Consider the following 17,994-nt stretch of genomic DNA (forward strand, 5'->3'; position numbering starts at 1 on the left):
AAAGAGATGCTGTTGTTTCAGGAATGTGAACTCCTGTTACCTCTGCCATGGATGTGTAAACTTCCCAGGCAATGTAAATTACAACTCAGGATATTTTTGGACATTTTAAGCTCCGCTGGTCTGTTTCCACCCGTTTATGAGGCTCAGTTTATTCTGCAGGCAAAGGGCTGACAGGATACACTGAAACATGATCGCAGCAGTGGAAAAAATGAACACTGTATACAAAAACAAAGCAGGAAAAACAGAGAGCTCTCGTAAAATATATATATTTTCATACATCTTATGCATCTCCAAAAAAGAGCCACTACAGAAATGTGTCTGGCTTTGGCACTTTCAGGTTTCTTGAACTGTACAAAAGTTGTTTGATGAAGTTATAGACAGATAATGTGCGGGACCTTCCACCCACACATTGGATGAAGAAGCTGTCTGATCCCCTTGGTAGGGGTTTGTCTTATCTTCAAAGTCGATTTTTGTGTCTTTAGAGCTTTTTCATGTGTGAGTTTATAATTTTGCCTTTTTGTAGATGAGTTGTTGCAATAAATTTCTTACAATACACATTTCCATCGACTGATTGGGGCCCAAGTCCGCTAACCAACCGTTGGGCGAGAACCCTATTGAAACCCTTGCGATTATTGTGAGTATTTGTTTCCGTATGAATAATGCCAAATTTGGGGCCTTTTGCTTGGAAAAAACGTGAGCACACCTAGTTCCAAAATTCACTTCCCCCCAAAATTTAGGAATCTCCTACATGTTCAAAAATGAATGCTCCATAGCACCCCCTAGGGGCTTAAAACTGCAGCCTATTCGGCTACTTTAGTGCTACAGCCCTGAAATTTGGAGGGTATAACAAACATGCCCAGCCCTACAAAAAGACTGTTACAACTATCATGATTTGTGAACTCTTGGCTTCAGTATACTACATCAATGATCATAATTAATTTTTTATAATTTTTTTCGGTGTGGCCACGACATGGGCTGAAAGTTCGGCATTTTTAAACTATGTCCGATCTGCACGAAAGTGGACACACATGTTCAGTGTTGTGCCCCAGACGCAGCCATGTCATTATTTTCTCCAGAAAATAAATAGCAATGGCCTGAAATTTGCAAAAATTGCTTTCGCAGGGTACGTATTTGAGCGAACTAGTCCTAGGTCTTTTCTCAGATCAACTCAAAACTCACCTTGTGTATACTAGCCACATTGAAGATCTACTCCAAACTTGGCTTGTGTATACTACAGGCATTGACAATGAAAAGTTGCAAATGGATTTTTGCTACGTCAATGGGCGTGGCCACAAATGACGGTCAAAGTTGACCATTTTGGCTTTTTCATGAAATCCTTAATAGCTCTCTTGTACAGTGTTGGATCAGGACCAAAATGCACACAGAGATTCAGTGTTACAGCCTCAGCGTATTTCTAGCACTGGTTGCGCTAACATTATTGCGCCATAGTGCCACCGAGGGGTGCAAAACTGCAGCCCGTCCAGCTACTTTGAGCTATGGGCGTGAAATGTTTGGGGCATAACTAACATGCCTAGACCTATGGCTTTTGGCTGAGCCACAATTTGCTGCACATGTGGTGGCTAGGACATGCTCCAATTGGCAAGCGTTGGGCGAGGGCCCGCTCATGGCTGCTTGCAGCTTTAATTTAAAAATATATATATATTATTATTATTATTGTTATTATAATTATTATTATTATTGTTATTATTATTAGTAGTAGTAGTTGTAGTAGTAGTAGTAGTATTTACATTTTTGGTGGGGGGTATATTAACCTGTTTTTGGTTAAAAAAAAAATGCATGGGGCACAACCCTTAACCAGTGTTGTCATTCATTTTCACTGAGGACCTGTTTGTTGATAAAACTATATTAGTTGTCAAACTACTTAGTACTTGATATTACTCATTATCCCACTCTTTATACCTTGAAATGATTGATTTTGTGTTTTTATTGTAACACAAGTTGTAAAAATCAAAGTTTTACATGGTTTTGTCCTCAGCTATACTCTCTCCATTTTATAACTGAGTTATTTGTTGACCGGTGATTTGAGGAAACCTAAAGCTACAGCAGTTGACAGACTGCTGTCTGCTGCACTCACAGGTTGCATTGTGGCACCGAGTTTTGACTGATAAGAGCAATGTGTAGGATTAAAAAAGACCCTTGTATGTGCTGCAGTAATCTGATATTTTATTTGAGAACTGTGAGTCCACCATGGTTGAGGGAGTGTAGTGTTAAATCAGAGGAGTTCCCTGAAAGCCATATTCCTACTAGTTGTATTTACCTTTAAAAACTCACAATAAAACTTATACGAGACATATTCTATACCATCAGCTGAATGACGGACACCAGAGGCATAAGAAATGGTCTATTTTAAAACAAAGTGTATCATCAGCACAATGGTGAATGTAAAAGTATGTGTTAGTTATATAAATTATCTTTCCACATCTTGCAACAGTTTGTTTATGAATTTAGTTTGATACGTGGGCATGTATTGCTGAATTGTTTTTACCTTAGGGTGTGTTGTAGGCCGAAGAGATGCCTTCTTGTGTTCTATTCATTTGCAGAAACCAAAGTAAGGTACATCATTAGCCTGTAAATAAGCTGGTATGGAACACTCGCCTATAATAACCCCTGTTTGTAAATAAAAATAAACACAGGAAAATGGAGATGGGGTGTATTTTGGGGGGTCTCGGGGGGACAGATGGTTGAGCTAAAAACAGTAAAGAGATATTAATTTATTGAAGCTCGACCAGATTTTCATCCTAAGGAAGGATCCAAACTAAATCCTTTAAGATTTGTAAGGAGCCATAAATGTGCTGCGCCATCTGTGTGTCTGTATTTTCAGACAAGATGTCACCTATGTGATGATTCAGACTGTAAAATTTGATCATTGTTGAAACATTCACCCATGGTTACATACACTCAAAAATTTTAATCACCACAACAAGCCATCCAGGGGCTCTAAGGTGTAAAATACCAGAAGACTGAAACATCTGGGAAATGATGCCAGGAGAGGCTGTGGAGGGGTAGCAGGAATGTGGAGGAGAGCCTGTGTGTGTGTGTGTGTGTGTGTGTGTGTGTGTGTGTGTGTGTGTGTGTGTGTGTGTGTGTGTGTGTGTGTGTGTGTGTGTGTGTGTGTGTGTGTGTGTTTTCCTGGACTTGCTGACGTCAGAGCTGCGTCTGTGCTCGCTCTGGAGAGCAGGACATCCTGTGGAATTGTTCTCAGCACAGCCTGAAGAATGTAAAGCAGCAACCTCTCCCGTCTAACTCCACTCTGTAAAATGAAGGAGGGATGTGCCACCACAAAAACTATTAGGGGGGGAGGACTAGGGAGGCCTCGAGAGGACAGGGTCTTCATGGAAATCTTCACAGAGATGTCAAGTTTAAGTCTTTTGAATAGGAAAGAAGGAAGCAGATTTGTGACAGGACGACACAAGGTTTGAAATATGTTTCACAGCATGTGATCTAAAGGACAGCCCTCATATATATGTACCATAGCAGTCAAAAAATATGTAACAAATACATAAATATACTCTAATAAAACCAGCATGAAACAAATCAATAACAAAGACATGGTTTTAACGGCTGTATTTTGTTATATCCAGGCAAAAAAAACCCAACTCACTGAGCCTACGTGCCTGTGTTTCAGAGAGTGTAGAAAGGAGTGAGTGTGGGGGATGGGGAAGAGAAGAGAGGTGGGTGATATGGGAGTGGAGTGACGCAGACTAGATAAAGTGGGGGTGTTGTGGGTGGTGCTATTTTTAGTCAGCGTGTGGAGACTCGTATTAGCTGCATTTCTCTGTCCTCCCCGGCTTCTTACGTCACGTTACTCCAAGTGGCTCTTCTCCACTGTGCATCATGTGACAGGTGCAGCCCCAGGCCCTGCTGCAGACCACCAGAGGAGGGACAGGAATACTAATCAGCCAAGGGGGACAAAGACTGCAGAACATAAAAGATAGAGGCTGCCTGTGAAGTTGTCCTCCCATTGGCTAGGCAGGGAGAGTACACAGTATCCATGATTGTGCATGTGATTAACTAGTCAGGTTGTTTCCTGCATTAGTCCGTGCTGAGCAAGCATCACACAAGTAAAGAGAATAGGAGAGACAATAGTGGACATTTTTAAAGCTCCTTTAAATATTGGAAATTTGACTACATTTGAATAGGAGAGCATGTTTATCTCATACTTATATTTTACAATTTATTATTTTGGTAGAGTTTAATTGCTGGACTAGGCCTGAGAGCCGATAGCACTTGGACATCTACGTTTGTTAATGTGTCACATTAAGACAAAAAAAAATCTTGAAAATGAATTTATTTTACATTGTTTAAGTGCATTCAGACAAATTAAATTGACCTGAAATGCGCAGAAATTAATGCACTACATATTTAACCGATCAAATGAAAGCCATCAAGTTGTTCCTAGTCTGATCCTTTCTCTTAAGAATTAAAATCCTGACTTTAACTCCAAGTTTTAAATGTATAAAAGGTGATTTTGTGTTTATGCATGAATTAGTAAAACATTTTTTTGCATAAGACCATAGTAAACCATGGTAAAGTCATAAAGTTCATTTTGGGGTTAAAACTGTGTGACTATGTGTTGAAGCATTAATATTGTGGTTGGCATGACAGATTGAAATAAAACCATTAATAATAACTAAACAGTGTGACAGTTTAAAGGGAAAAAAGATAGGGCTTGTTGGCACAATGACAGCCTGTACTCTCTGTCGTAGTGCTGAGCAGATTGCATCATTTATGAATGGTGAGTGAGGCACAACATCGGGTGGACCCATGTAAGGAACTCTGAGCGCTGATTGGACAGCACATGCTTGCCGTTGTTGGGGCTCCGGCTGATTGGTTGCGCATCACTGTGGGCGGGGCTTACACCAAACGGGATGTAGTGTTTTACGTTGGAAGGATTAGTTCTGCGCCTGTCACCGCCTCAAAGACCGACTGTTGCCGCTTTTTGTTGACAAAACGTCTTGTATTCTTCGTAGATGATGTTGACAGATGCCCTGCTGTGGAAACTGATAAATGAGGAGCAGAATTAAAGCAGTCTCTGTGTTTCTTCGACATAGTTCATCGAGCGATTAAAGGTTGGTTTAATTTTGGACCTGTCATTAAAAGTCAGCGGGATGGAGCAGCAGCAGCAGGGTCTCTGTGGCTTCCCTCCGGACAGGTCTGCTTGCTGCGGGTCTGGCACGTCCACAGGACCGCTTGACATGCATCTGTCCATCACATCGACCACCGGCAGTCCGGTGGAGCTCAGTGTTCCCCGAGGAGAGACTGTCAATGGGCTGAGGACACTCATTTCCCACAAACTCAGAATGCAAACAGACAGAATCGTCCTCCTCCATAAAGACAGGTGAGTGTCTTTTTTCATTCTGATTTTTCCCCGTAAGTAAAATGAATAAATAAAGTATGGTTTCATAAAAAAAAAGTGCCAACTGAATGATGGCTGTGTTTTAGGCAGCTGACTGCAGGTAGACTGTTGGACTTAGGTGTAACAGATGGCAGCAAACTGACCCTGGTCCCTGTGGTGGAGGCTGGATTAGCAGTAAGTAAACCCATCTTCCACTTTAGTCAATCTATGTATACTTTTAATTACTTCTCAGGTTGTATTAAGAATAGTGTTTTATTTTATGTTTTTGTTGTCTCTCAGTGCTCCACTGCCAGAGCTGAGAGGAGTATCATGGACGTTTTGGAAAGTTTAACAGAAGTCCAGGTAAGAGTTCAGACTATATAAACACCTGCTGGTTTAATGCATGCAGTAATAAAGGTGAAGAAATACTTGAACAGTTCATGTTATGCACTCACTGATATGTTTTCCACATGTTTTCCATTAATTTCCTGTGAAAACCACTGATCATCCACTTTACTCAGATGTGTTCAGATGATCATGTGGGTTTATCCAACACTATACTTTCCCGAGAGTAGTATGGATAGTTACCAAATTGTTTGAAGAGTATAATTCGGTTTTTATATGATTTTTTTTTTTCAATTTAGACTCAAAAATGACTACAAATACAAACATTATTGTATTACTTTTATAGCTTACCAATAGTCATATAGCTAAAAATACACAGGCACAAACAGATGCTACCCTTGTAGATGGAGGCCACGCAAAGAGCTGGGATACATCTTTTCAATGAAAAAGTAATTGATTATCTGTTAAGTACTTTGAAATGAATCTTTATTGGCTCAGTGGAGTTGTACAGTGATTCAAAGAAAGCCGTGCAGACAAAGTCAAACTAGCTGCTTAGTGAGTCTGTCTTCTACTTTAAACTACACCTGCAGCCACTATTGTAACAACAGGTGTCACTGAACAACACAGAACAGATGTTCTGAGTAAACTGACCTCTAATGTCTTTCTCTCTTTTCAGATCAGGGACTTCTTGTCAGGGCGCTCACCTTTAACCCTTAATCTGGGAATTGGTGCCCATGTGATGTACGTCCAGCTTCAGCTGTCTGCACAGAATGTAGCAGAGCTGCAGCAGCAGCATCAGCACCACTTGGACTTAGAGGTGGGGAGCAGAAAAGGGCTTCAAACTGGGCTGCATACTGCTGCTGGGATGAGCCCCCCTGGGGCCCACCAGGCACCATCCCAGGCCTCCACCAACACTGCAAGATCAACAACCCCACCTGCCTCAAAATCCATTACTCTAGCCACAAACTCCTTTGTCCCCACCACAACGCCCCAGTTAAACTCTCACAGGGCCAGGACTTCCTTGACCTCAACAGCCCAAAGCCCCCACTCATCCACCTCCGCGGGCCAACATCACTCATCTCTACATCAGTCCTGTCTTCCACACACTCCCTGCACATCTTCTCCAGTGAGGTCAAGCCCCAGCTTGCCTCCTAGTTGTCCACTTCCCAGCTCTCCACCTCCAGCAGCCACACCTGTCTGTACACCTGCTGCTCCCACTGGCTCAAATCCTGAACCCCCAAGTCCAGCTACAGCCCCGACCTTCAACGAGGTAATGCATGACTCAAGGCATTATCTAGTCTCTTTTTTTTTTTTGTTAATATTACATTTCACCTTGTTTGTATCTTATGCACATGGCACATTGACTTGATTGAATGTGTTACAGTGTAATATTCAAGCCCCATCTCCTGCTGAGAGGTTCAAGCAGCCCGGTGCAGTCATTGAAAGTTTTGTGAGCCATTCCCCAGGTGTCTTCTCTGGGACTTTTTCTGGTAAGCCTAAAGAAAGTTTACAACACTTCAATGTCACAAAAGATCTGTAGTACATTATTGTAACATCTTTAAGCAAAGCTGAAGTGTCATTAATTCATTAAGTTAAAGCTGAAGGTTAGAGAGCTGTTCAGTCTGATGTTTGTGGACTTCACTGAGGGTTACCCAGTGCTCCAGTTTGCATTTAGATGGTATGAATCCCAAGCAAAATGACCCATTCATCTTAAACAGAGAGGCTGAGTAACACTTCTTCAGCTTTGAGGTCATCCTTGTCCTCTGTGTATTCCTTGAGCTATCTAGAGCTGGGCTACTTGTGTTGATCTTCAAAGACTCTTCTTGGCCTGTGTGACAGTGCTTTCTCTCAGTTGTCCTGTGAAGTAGTCATTGATTCAAGGGATAAGAGCGCAGCACACATACATCTTTAGAGGCTTCCTCCTGGAGGCAGGGCTGGATGTTGTTAGGAGAGGGGAGACAGTCCTCAGTGATAACTCGCTGCACTTGTTGGTGGTATGCAAAGTGCAGATGTGGACAGGGAAACCAATCACAAGCCTGGTTTATACTTCTCCACTGACGAATGTGTCTGTGTGGCTCTGCAATACTCTTACAAAACACATGAGGGCAGTGTGGCCCAACCTCATGTTCTGCTAGCTTTTTCACTGTGAATTTGAGCGTATTCGAATAGAATAGAATAGAATAGAATAGAATAGAATAGAATAGAATAGAACAGAACTTTATTGTCACTGTAACAAGTACAACGAAATTGAAGTCACAGCAGCAATCAATAAAACAAAAATAAGAAAGTGTACAGAAAGTGCAAAAAGGTCCATAAGAAAATGGATGATGACAGCTTGTCCATCATTGTCCAGTTCAGCCAGCCTCCACCTCCACAGGGTCCAGGACTGAGCTTCTTCAGCAGTCTGTTCAGTCTCTGTCTCTTAGATCCTGCTCACAGCAGGTAAAGCTCTTCCAATGTGGCGTTGGTGTCTGATGGTAGCTCTGTTAGCCATGTCTGTGAATAGCATGATGCTACTCTGCCTTCTGGTATTCCCTCTGTTGCTGGGTTAGCATGGCTAGCTCATCCATCTTATTGGAGATAGATCTTACGTTCCCAATAACAATGGATGGAAGGACAGGTCCATGTCGTCACTTCTTTGCTCACACCTGAAAACCAGCATGTCATTCCCACCTCCTTCTCCTCACCTTGTGGGAAGACATTAGGCCTTACACCAGTTAGCATTGACATGCTACAGACTGCTAACAGCTAAGTTCACATGTTAACAATACAGCCATGGTTACATTTAGGATCTCCAGACAAACACAGGAGAAAAATTAGTAAAAATATCACTGGAACCACAAAAAGTTTGTTGTCTATGACCAACAAATGAGCCAAACAAAGTAATGATCCACTCAAATTACAAAAATTACAAAAAAGAGACAAAAAATTACAAGAAACCGACAAAGAAGATAAAGCTGCTGCAACAGGCAGCCATAGCCAACAGGGCGGCGCCTAGCAACTATTACGTCATTTACACGTTCCCCTTTATGATGTTTTTTTTTTTAAAGAACAGACTTCAAACTACAATGATTTAGAGCAGTTTTGCATGCGCCTCATAGAAACTTCAAAGAAAAATTCACTTTATCTCAACAATCTGCTTTTTTTCCAGGTAAAAACAGAAGTTAGAATGCAACAGAACTACAAACCATGCTCTTCTTAAGATAGATCATTGTTGTAATAATCATTAGGTGAATATCATTCATTTAAACTAAATTAATTTATCATTTAAGTTAAAAAAAAAAAAAAACCTAATGAGCTAACTCTTTATTGCATTTTTGTCAGGTTTAATTTGTTGATGTTAGAATGTCTAAATGTTTGCACAACGACAATGTGGAAAAAATATCTTTTTGCCCACCACATGATTCCCTGCTCCAAACTCCGATGTGATGCTAACTGTATCTGTTACATTCTATACTAATTTAACTGAAGACTGTATCTATTCCTAGTGCCACTTATTAAATTGTGCGCCATCCATCCTTCTGGAGTTACTTCAGCTATATCTTAATTTTGAAGATCCTTTGTGCTCTCTTTGTGAAGATGATTAATTTTGGTTTGGTTTTAACCAAATAAAAAAAAAAGAAAAAGAAGAAGAAGTCTGTTGAATATAGTCCTATCTATTGAGTGTTGTTTGATCCTCTGTCTTCCTTATCTTAATCATCTGTCTTTGTTTATTCGGGGGTAAGACGGGGGTGGCTGGTGAATTTGATTATTCAGTGGCTGATACCCCAGCAGAAGTTGACATGCTGTGGAGCAAGGCAGGGGTCATTATGCAACACTCAGTGTTATGGAAATGTTGGGTCACCCTCAGCTGAGAAGTGATTGTCCTCCCAAGATTTGTGTTTACCAAAATAAAGGGAGGGGGCTATCTTGATGATTAGCATTGAAAGACCGAGATCCTGCAGAGGTGTGAATATGGACGGGGTTGATGGGTGGGAACCCAGACACAAAGGGTGGGGGGTTGTGTCAAAATACTAAAACCTATACAAGCGTCTTGTGGGTCCCACTGTTGTATGGAGTCATCTGCTGCATCCCATTGGTACCTCCTTTCTATTGTTCTCTTCTCCGTCTGGTCCCGTTTTCTCTTGTTGCATTTTTAACTTCAAGACTTTAAGACAAGGACAAAAAAGATCAGTGGTAAATAAAGTTTTAAAGCAGCCAGAAGTTACTAAAATATATATGTAATTCATACGCAAACATGAGACCTTAAATAACCAAGAAATAAGAGAAAATAACCAGATAATTTCAATATTACAGTGAAACTAATGAAGAAATCACACCAGATTTATGAAAAACTAAAAGGCAATCTTTTTTCACACTCTATTCTTTCTCATCAGGCACTCTGGCCCCTTGCAGTCAGAGCAGTGTCACCCATCCTAGAGGAGGAATCGCCATTATCCTCCAGATCCTCAACGACCTCCTCAGAGCTGCCTTCCAACACCAGGGGGCTCCACCTGCCACTCCTCACCCTAACTCAGCCACATCAAACCCTCCAGTCAGCCCACTGCACACAGCAGAGCAGCAAAACAAAGCAAAAAGTAAAGCGCAGGTGAACCAAAGGACAGAGCAGCTCAGTAAAACTTCAGGTGAGTTATAGCCAGCAGTGGTTTGTGTGATTGTTACGTCAGTTTGCAAATTCATATTTCAGTAAACTCAAATCTCACAGACCGAAACCAGTGGAAAGTAAAGGCCATTTTCTTCAGTGAGATGTTCAAATTCATAACTTTACTGTAAAGCCCTGTATGTCTGTTGGTCACTGAATTTACCTGAAGTCTAAATTTCAATCATAAGTGCAATACATTTTCCCTTTTAACAGGGAGAGACAAGGTGCACAGCTTCATTACTTTTACCATACGGATACTCCTGATCAGTTATTACCTCAATACACATGCAATATATTTTTAGATATGCAGCTCCAAAATAATAAGAACAATAATAGAAACTCAAATATCTGATGACCAGGGAAGATGTCAGCCCAGCTTTATACAACGAGAAATGTGTAAGTTTTTCTCAAACAGCCATTTCTAACTGCCATTCTTGCCAATTCTAGCCACAATGAAAATAGCACGGAGTGACACTTTATAGACAAAAATCATGCAGAACTGAGAAAAGATGAGAAAATTTGTCAGCTGTATACACAGCAAAAGAAGTTGGTAATGACAATATTGGCTAAATTTCTGCAGTGTCATGAGAACAATACTTATCACTATAATGTAGCTGAGTAAAAGTATAAAGTCCACCCAAAAATTGCAGTTCAGTAGAGCACAAAAGTACCTTTACTTCATTACTGTCCGCCACTTACTCTCAGTAGCTCCATGATCATATCTTTGTGACAAAAACAAAACTAACTCTGTGAATCTCTCCCACAGATGGAGAGAGACCCCCTCACCATGGACCAAACCATGAAAACCAAGCTTTGCATCATAAGCTAGAACGTCTGCAGTTTTTGATGCAACAGAGGCGTACTCGCAGGAAATCACACCCATACCAACACCGCCACCATCATCCCTAGTCCTCAGGATGCCAAATAAAGTACACATCTACTGTAATGGAAGAGGTATCATCATGGATGGAAACCTAGGTAGACATCTGATCAAACAAAGGTGTTAAGAGAACAGCCAGTGCTCCTAAGACCAGAAGTTATATGCAGGGTGGCTGAAGACACGTGTGTTTTGTTTTGTTTGTTTTTTATGGTTTCCCTTTTTTATCATAATTTCTAAAGATTGTAAGTCTGAAATATTTCATGAAGCTTTGTTCTGTGGCTGTCGGTGTTCTGTGTGTGTGCATCTAAATCTGAGACTGTCCTGTAGCAACAGCAGCTGTTAAAGATATGTAGCATATGTCACTGTAGACATTGTGTTTCCAGCAAAAACCTCTTAATGTATGTTTATATGTGTTCAATGCCTTAACTGTTACTGTCCAAAATGTTAAACTTCGCTGTTCTGTGTAGAGGATGTTCCTCAAGATTGTTTCTCTGATGCAATATTTAAATGTTAACATAAGCAAAGAATAAAGGAATGTAAAGGAAAATAGAAATACATGACATATGTCTTGTTGTGTGTGTTCATGTGAAATTCCATAGTGTTAATTTCAAACAATGACCAATTTTGGGTTGTTTGAGTGATATTACAGTTTTATTTAGTACAGAAAGCTATCAGCTTCCATAATTTATTTAGCAAGAAATGCAAATCATGTTTTGGAATTTGCAGTTTTTGTGCTTTCCAATTTCTCAACTGTCAAGTTTGCTCTTTAAAATTAACACTAGAATACACGTTTTAGAATATTATTTTCAGTATTATTTGTTAAAAGTAGTCATTAATATATGACAAAGGTGTTTCAAAAACTATGTTAATTATTTATATGGATAAAATAATTCATTTTTTGTGTGTCAGAGAAATCAGCGTCAACCTTGTTACCATTGAAAAAAGGCCTACAAATCAGCAATGGTTTGCTCCAAAGTCACATGACTTAAATTAATTGAAGTCACATCCTCTTTGGTGGGAACCATGAAGAAATTGTTGCATATTTTAACTCCTCCTCATCAATATTTCATCAAAATAGTTGTCTATTAATGGAGCGCATTAATTGTTCTTCAACTGTGTTACCAACATTTCCTGGTGTTCTTACTATAGATGTTAGAAGGATTACACTGTGAAGATAATACACAAAAATATGAGGTGATTTACGTCAGGTGGTGCCATTTTCGAGGTCTGCAGTTAGCACAAGAGCCAAAAAAAATTGAGAAAATGTCAACCGTGTTACCTGTAAACCCTGTTACCAGTCACAAAATGTAATGTTATAGAGACAGGTTTGTCCAGTCAACTGTGTGACCATATTTTGTCAACTGTGTTACATGTGATTTTCGTGCCATAATTCTTTTAAATTTTGGTTAAATTATGATATAAATGATGAGGGAAATTTCTAGGGAGTGTAGTCTGGCAAAGAAATGTTGAATAACTCTGAATCCAGTATAATATGGGTTTATGTTGGGAAAAATAGTCATTTTGTCCATAATAGGGGCTCCTATATTTTTTCGTAAATATTTAAGAATCTTTTAGAGCTTAAGCTTGCCAACTAATGAATTATGTGCATTCCAGGTGTATCATTTGTAATCAAATATAATATGAAACAAAAAAAGCACATGATTTTTTTCTCTTTTTTGTATGCCTGAAATGTGCCCCTAATTATAGAATCACTCATTTATTAAAACAAACAGTTCTACAATTTCATTCTCATTTCATTTAGGAGACACTATAAATATAAAAATATTTAACAATAAATTACTAAGAATATTATGCTGTAAAAGCAGCCAACAAACAGCTGCACTCTTTGTGATTTAAAAGGCTGGTTAGCTAGAGTGAGCTGGTGCGCTCAGTAGGCTTCATGGTACGATAACGTGTTAACTGATATTAAAGCTTCAAGTTGGTTTCATGTTTTTATATATATATATATATATATATATATATATATATATATATATATATATATATATATATATATATATATATATATATATAAATATATATATATATATATATATATATATATTGATAACAAGACAACTGGATTCGCCCAAATGGTGTGCACTTACCAACTCCAGAGGACAAAGTAAGTCAAGGAAGCGAAGTTGCCCGACGCTGCGATAGGTGGCGGTAAGGCCGCACGAGGTTACCATTGAGCCTTCAGAAAAGAAGAAGACGTCATCGCGAAGTGAAAAACGAAGCGCGCTCTCTCTCCTCTCTCATTCGACCTGCAGCAGAGCTTCTCTTCAGTTGTATTATTGGCGATCAAACGGTAAATACAATTCAATGTCTTCCAGTATTTTCCTGATGATTATTTTTAAATCACGCGAATTTTAATTTGAACTATTTGACTATTTTCATTACAAACCTGCAATTACATTTTTCATCTTTGAAAAACTACGTTTATGTGTGTTTAAAATACGAGTGCGATATTCACTAATTTAACCGTATGTTTTGTGCTTGAATCTTCTAAATTGTTTCAAATTATGTACGACCGGATCGGTCCCTTCCTTATGGTATTTCTTGTTTTTGCCGAAGTGGTGTTTGACTAAGCACGAACGGCATCTAGCCGCATTTGGAGCTCACGGTAAAGTGGGTCAGCGAAACAAAAGGGATGACCACGAGCTTGCTGCTACAAAATGGCGCCGATAGCGGAAAATTGTAGCCATCGTTGCTAATCCGCTAACCAGCCCCCCACCACGTTCGTAGGCCTGAAGCCCGACTGGCCTGTCGGCAAGATTGGTCGAAGAAATATCAAGCGTGTTTTGACATTTTATCGAAACAAAAGAATTAAGATTATGTGCACAAGACGTGTTAAATAAATAGGTACGTTTTAAGCCCTTTTAAAGGGTCGTGTGACCTACTTTAATCTGGCGCGTGCGGACCGTTATGTCGGATGACGAAGCCTGCAGGCTGATGTGATTTAACGCATTTTGCAAAATTACACAGTTTTACAGTAATAATTTTTCTATGCATTTCGCAGCATAACTGAAGATGTCAGACGAAGGGAAACTGTTCATCGGGGGTCTGAACTTCGAGACCAACGAGGATACCCTGGCTGCGGCCTTCGGCAAATATGGAACCATCGAAAAAGGTTTGACGCGCCTTGCTGTCTTAATATTTCTTAGCCAAGAATGTGATGTCGAAATCACTATCTAAATATTTTGAGCAATTCGAATCTAATTGTTTGATTCCCCTCCTCCCATCTCTAGTTGATGTGATCAGAGACAAAGAGACCGGGAAATCTCGCGGGTTCGGCTTCGTGAAATACGATAACACCGAGGATGCAAAGGATGCGATGTCGGGAATGAATGGCAAGGTAAATGATCCCAGCAGAATGCTTTCTTTTAGTTTTAAGTTTCCTGTTTTCTTTTATGTGATCACTGTAATGTCACTGAATAATACTATGCATGAAGTATCATCTCTGCAATTGAACAGTTTTTAATAAGTTGATCATACATGTTTTTATTTAAACTATTTTGTTTGACTTAACCATCTCCTTGTGTTGCAGACTATTGATGGCAGGCAAATTCGTGTGGACGCAGCTGGAAAGAGTGGACGTCCCAGGGGAAGTTTCGGCGGTGGACCACGCGGAGGAGGACGATTCAGCGGAAGAGGTGGAGGTAGAGGTGGGCGAGGTTACTCCAGAGGTGAAGACTGTCAGTCTTGCATCAGGAATTCCTCTCTACATCATTTAATTTTTTCAAAATTTGCCAACTTGAGTTTTACCTGGATGCATACCTTATTCTGCTGTGCATCAAATCTTTTGAAGGTGGCGGATACAACGGAGACAGAGCATATGGGGACAGAAATTATAACGATAGAAGCTATGGTGACAGGAGCTTTGGGGGTGGAGACAGGAGCTTTGGTAGTGGCGGCGGTGGAGGAGGATACAGGAGCGGAGGATACTCTGGTGGTGGTGGCGGCTACAGGGAAAATAGGTAAGATGTGAATAAAATTAAAGCTTAACTTGAGTGGATGCTTTTTAAAGGGTTAATTCAGTGTATCTAATACAATCTTGTCTAATTCTCAGGGGACAGGGTGGATATGATCGCCCTGGTGGAAGCTACCGCAATGAATATGATGGCTATGGTAAGCATGACTGATTCTTCTGTGTTGTGTTTGTAGACTTATGTTGGGGCTGTTTTCACATTTTTACTTAAGTCTATATTCAGATAGTGATAAACCTATTACATATAAAAAAAAATACATTTTTATAAGGAAAATTTATCATTGACGAAGATCTCCAATTACACTAGGCATATGATTTAAAAAAAACATCATACAGCCCCAACATATGAAGATCTGTTGTCATATATGCCAATCATGTTTGTACCTGAGCCTAAGCTGATGCCTTTCCATAACCGTTGCCAAAATTGACTAGCCGCCCCCTCTCTCAGACCTTCTCTGGTAAAAGCTGTTTAACAATGAAACCTTAATCAGCTATAACTCGTTCCTAAGCTGATGGAGCCTCTAAAGCAAAAGAAAAAATTGAGGGAGGGTTTTTGGACTGTGGTGGGTTGAGGGGATGTTGTGAAACTCCAGAACTTTCAGTGTCTTTACCTGTGTGCCCACTTCTTATCCTCAGCTTCACACGAGTAAACATCTCCCTGATTCAAGATCATCACTTGGCTGGCTGTATTTCAAAGATGCGCTCCTCAAGAAAAATGTCCACGTGTTATTGCTGACCTTAGTTTTGTAGTTCTGTTGTAGTAGATCAAGCATCTTAAAAAATGTAGCCATGAGTTTTGGTCATTCCTAAACAAACCATGTTACAAAGTTCCAGGCTCTTATCTTGCTTGATTGGGCATCTTGATTCCTCAAAGCTCGTTTGTTAACTAAAAGGCATCTGTGTAATCTGATTAGTATTTTAAGTCCAATCAGGGGATCAAACAGCTTTCCAAGTGGCTCTCTTTGAACAGCCACAACCTTGCTGTAGACATTTTGTCCAGCACATTAAGTGTCTCGAGAATTTGATTCGTCAGTAAACTTTTTTTGTTATTTTCTTCGTTTTGTTTTTTTTTTTACATTCAAGTATCTGATGGGGCTAGATTTGTTAATTCCTTTTTCCCCTGTCAGTCTCTGACTACCTCCTGCCAGGTTTTAAACTGAGTGACGATAAAGAGCTCAGATTGCTCAAATGGGAATTTTGGGGGATTATTTTTTTTTTTTTTAACCATAAACGCTCATTATAGCTGAGGCTCCTGTCTGTCCAATTTCCCAAAAGAGTGAATTCCTTTCAGACTGGTGAACTACACATCCGAAGTGGCCGGCTGTTCATGAAGTCTGTCCAAGGTATCTTCTGTGCTCTGCTCAACATCTGCATTTTAAATGTGCTGTAAAATGGACTAATCTTGTTTAAGCGATCGAAAATGTAACTACGTTTCCACAAAGTAATATCTCCACCGGGAAAAGTTTTGTACTTTATGTTCTTTGTATGATCAATATATTTTTTCTTTGTCAGTTTGGCTTCATGGAGCCTATTAAACAGAATGTGGAAAATATTCTCGATTCCTTTGCATTTCAAAACTTATGGCATGGGGGAGTCTAAACTGCGGCATTACCAAGTCACTGTAGTTGGGTTAGTCTTGTTTAAACAAAGGGGAACTCTGAAATTGGGGTTTTTTTAAACATTCTACCTGGTTTTAAAAGCTGCCTGGCTGGTTATCTTGGATAGTAACCTAGAGATGGTGGCCCAGTGAATCCTTGATAGGCCTTAAATCTATCATACTTGTGTGTTTTGATCATACCCCTAGTTGGTTTTGAGTAATGAGCCCCTGCAGTGGCACAGGAAAACTAAAGGGAAATACAGCTGGTGTCTGGTCATGTTAATGCTTCATTACGTTCAAGAGGTCAGCCACTTCAAAAACCTACAAGTCCTTGGAGAGTGAAGTGTTGCGCCTACCAACAAGTGCTCATCAGAGATGAAAGCTGCTCTTGCCTAGGTCATTTGAGGAGAAAATAGGCCAATGCACGTGAGGTAAAAATCTCCTTTTGCTTTGCTCACATCCTTCAAACTCAGTTCTCATTGTTTCCATGAATGCCTTCAAGTTAGTCGTGTTTAGTACTCTGCTTCAGATGTCGCCTACAACAAGCCATGGCCTCTTCCCCGATTGTGATTGATAAAGTCCATTGAGAAAATGTTCCTTTGATGCCCCTCTGGATTGTAGTGCTCCACCTGAGTCCACCACGCAAAAAAAGTGGCCTCTTAAGTCGTGGGTAGTTACATGCTCAGTCCACATCTGCTCACAGCACTAGTCCTCAGATTTGCTCCAGTTATGTCCCACATCCGTCCTTTTGATGTGCATAAAGTAAAGACTGTACTAAGTTTCTTTGTATCCTTACACATGATTCAGCGGTGAGTTACAGACACTCTAAATAGGGTTGCATGCATTTTGTTGTGATTTGTCTTGTGTCTGACGTTATTTGCCGGGCGTAATCCATCTCTTTGTTTCTCTTCAGAGTAAAGTGACCATGGAAGGTGTCACTGGATCTACCTGGGGCTGAAGTGTGCAGCTTTCCACATCCATCATCCATACAGACAGCAGGTAAAAACCATGTCCAGATGGAGAAAAATCAAGTTTGCATGGCCTGAAAAAAATGTCCAGCTGATACAGATCTCACTGCCATTTCAGGTCCAATATGCGGCACCTGTCGGCAACTGCAACGTGAGAGGAGCCTGCCAGGATCCTGAGAACTACTGAGACAAGGCCTCTGCTAAATAGTGCTCTG

At 40.2% G+C, this 17,994-nt stretch overlaps 2 protein-coding genes across 4 annotated transcripts; both read left to right on the forward strand.

Annotated features, from left to right (window-relative positions):
• The first annotated feature begins 4,869 nt into the window (after positions 1-4,869).
• Positions 4,870-11,765, forward strand: LOC141803771 (midnolin-like). The gene is made up of 7 exons (XM_074687771.1): positions 4,870-5,359; positions 5,464-5,551; positions 5,657-5,719; positions 6,378-6,971; positions 7,086-7,191; positions 10,078-10,326; positions 11,110-11,765. Exons 1-7 carry the CDS (start codon positions 5,130-5,132, stop codon positions 11,250-11,252), a joined length of 1,473 nt encoding a protein of 490 aa, XP_074543872.1. The 5' UTR covers positions 4,870-5,129; the 3' UTR covers positions 11,253-11,765.
• Positions 11,766-13,391: 1,626 nt separating this feature from the next.
• On the forward strand, positions 13,392-16,766 carry cirbpa (cold inducible RNA binding protein a). Of its 3 annotated transcripts, none has more exons than XM_074688358.1 (7): positions 13,392-13,534; positions 14,246-14,356; positions 14,475-14,581; positions 14,774-14,912; positions 15,035-15,203; positions 15,296-15,354; positions 15,851-16,766. In XM_074688358.1, exons 2-7 carry the CDS (start codon positions 14,257-14,259, stop codon positions 15,862-15,864), a joined length of 588 nt encoding a protein of 195 aa, XP_074544459.1. In that variant the 5' UTR covers positions 13,392-13,534; positions 14,246-14,256; the 3' UTR covers positions 15,865-16,766. The 3 variants fall into 3 exon arrangements, with proteins under 3 accessions (XP_074544459.1, XP_074544460.1, XP_074544461.1); XM_074688359.1 differs by having other exon boundaries at positions 13,393-13,534; positions 14,774-14,891; XM_074688360.1 differs by having other exon boundaries at positions 13,393-13,534; positions 14,774-14,885.
• The last annotated feature ends 1,228 nt before the right edge of the window (positions 16,767-17,994 follow it).

Source organism: Halichoeres trimaculatus, unplaced genomic scaffold, assembly GCF_033239565.1.
Source record: "Halichoeres trimaculatus isolate MK-OKI-2021-1 unplaced genomic scaffold, fHalTri1.1 fHalTri1_scaffold_15, whole genome shotgun sequence".
NCBI classification, from domain to species: domain Eukaryota; kingdom Metazoa; phylum Chordata; class Actinopteri; order Labriformes; family Labridae; genus Halichoeres; species Halichoeres trimaculatus.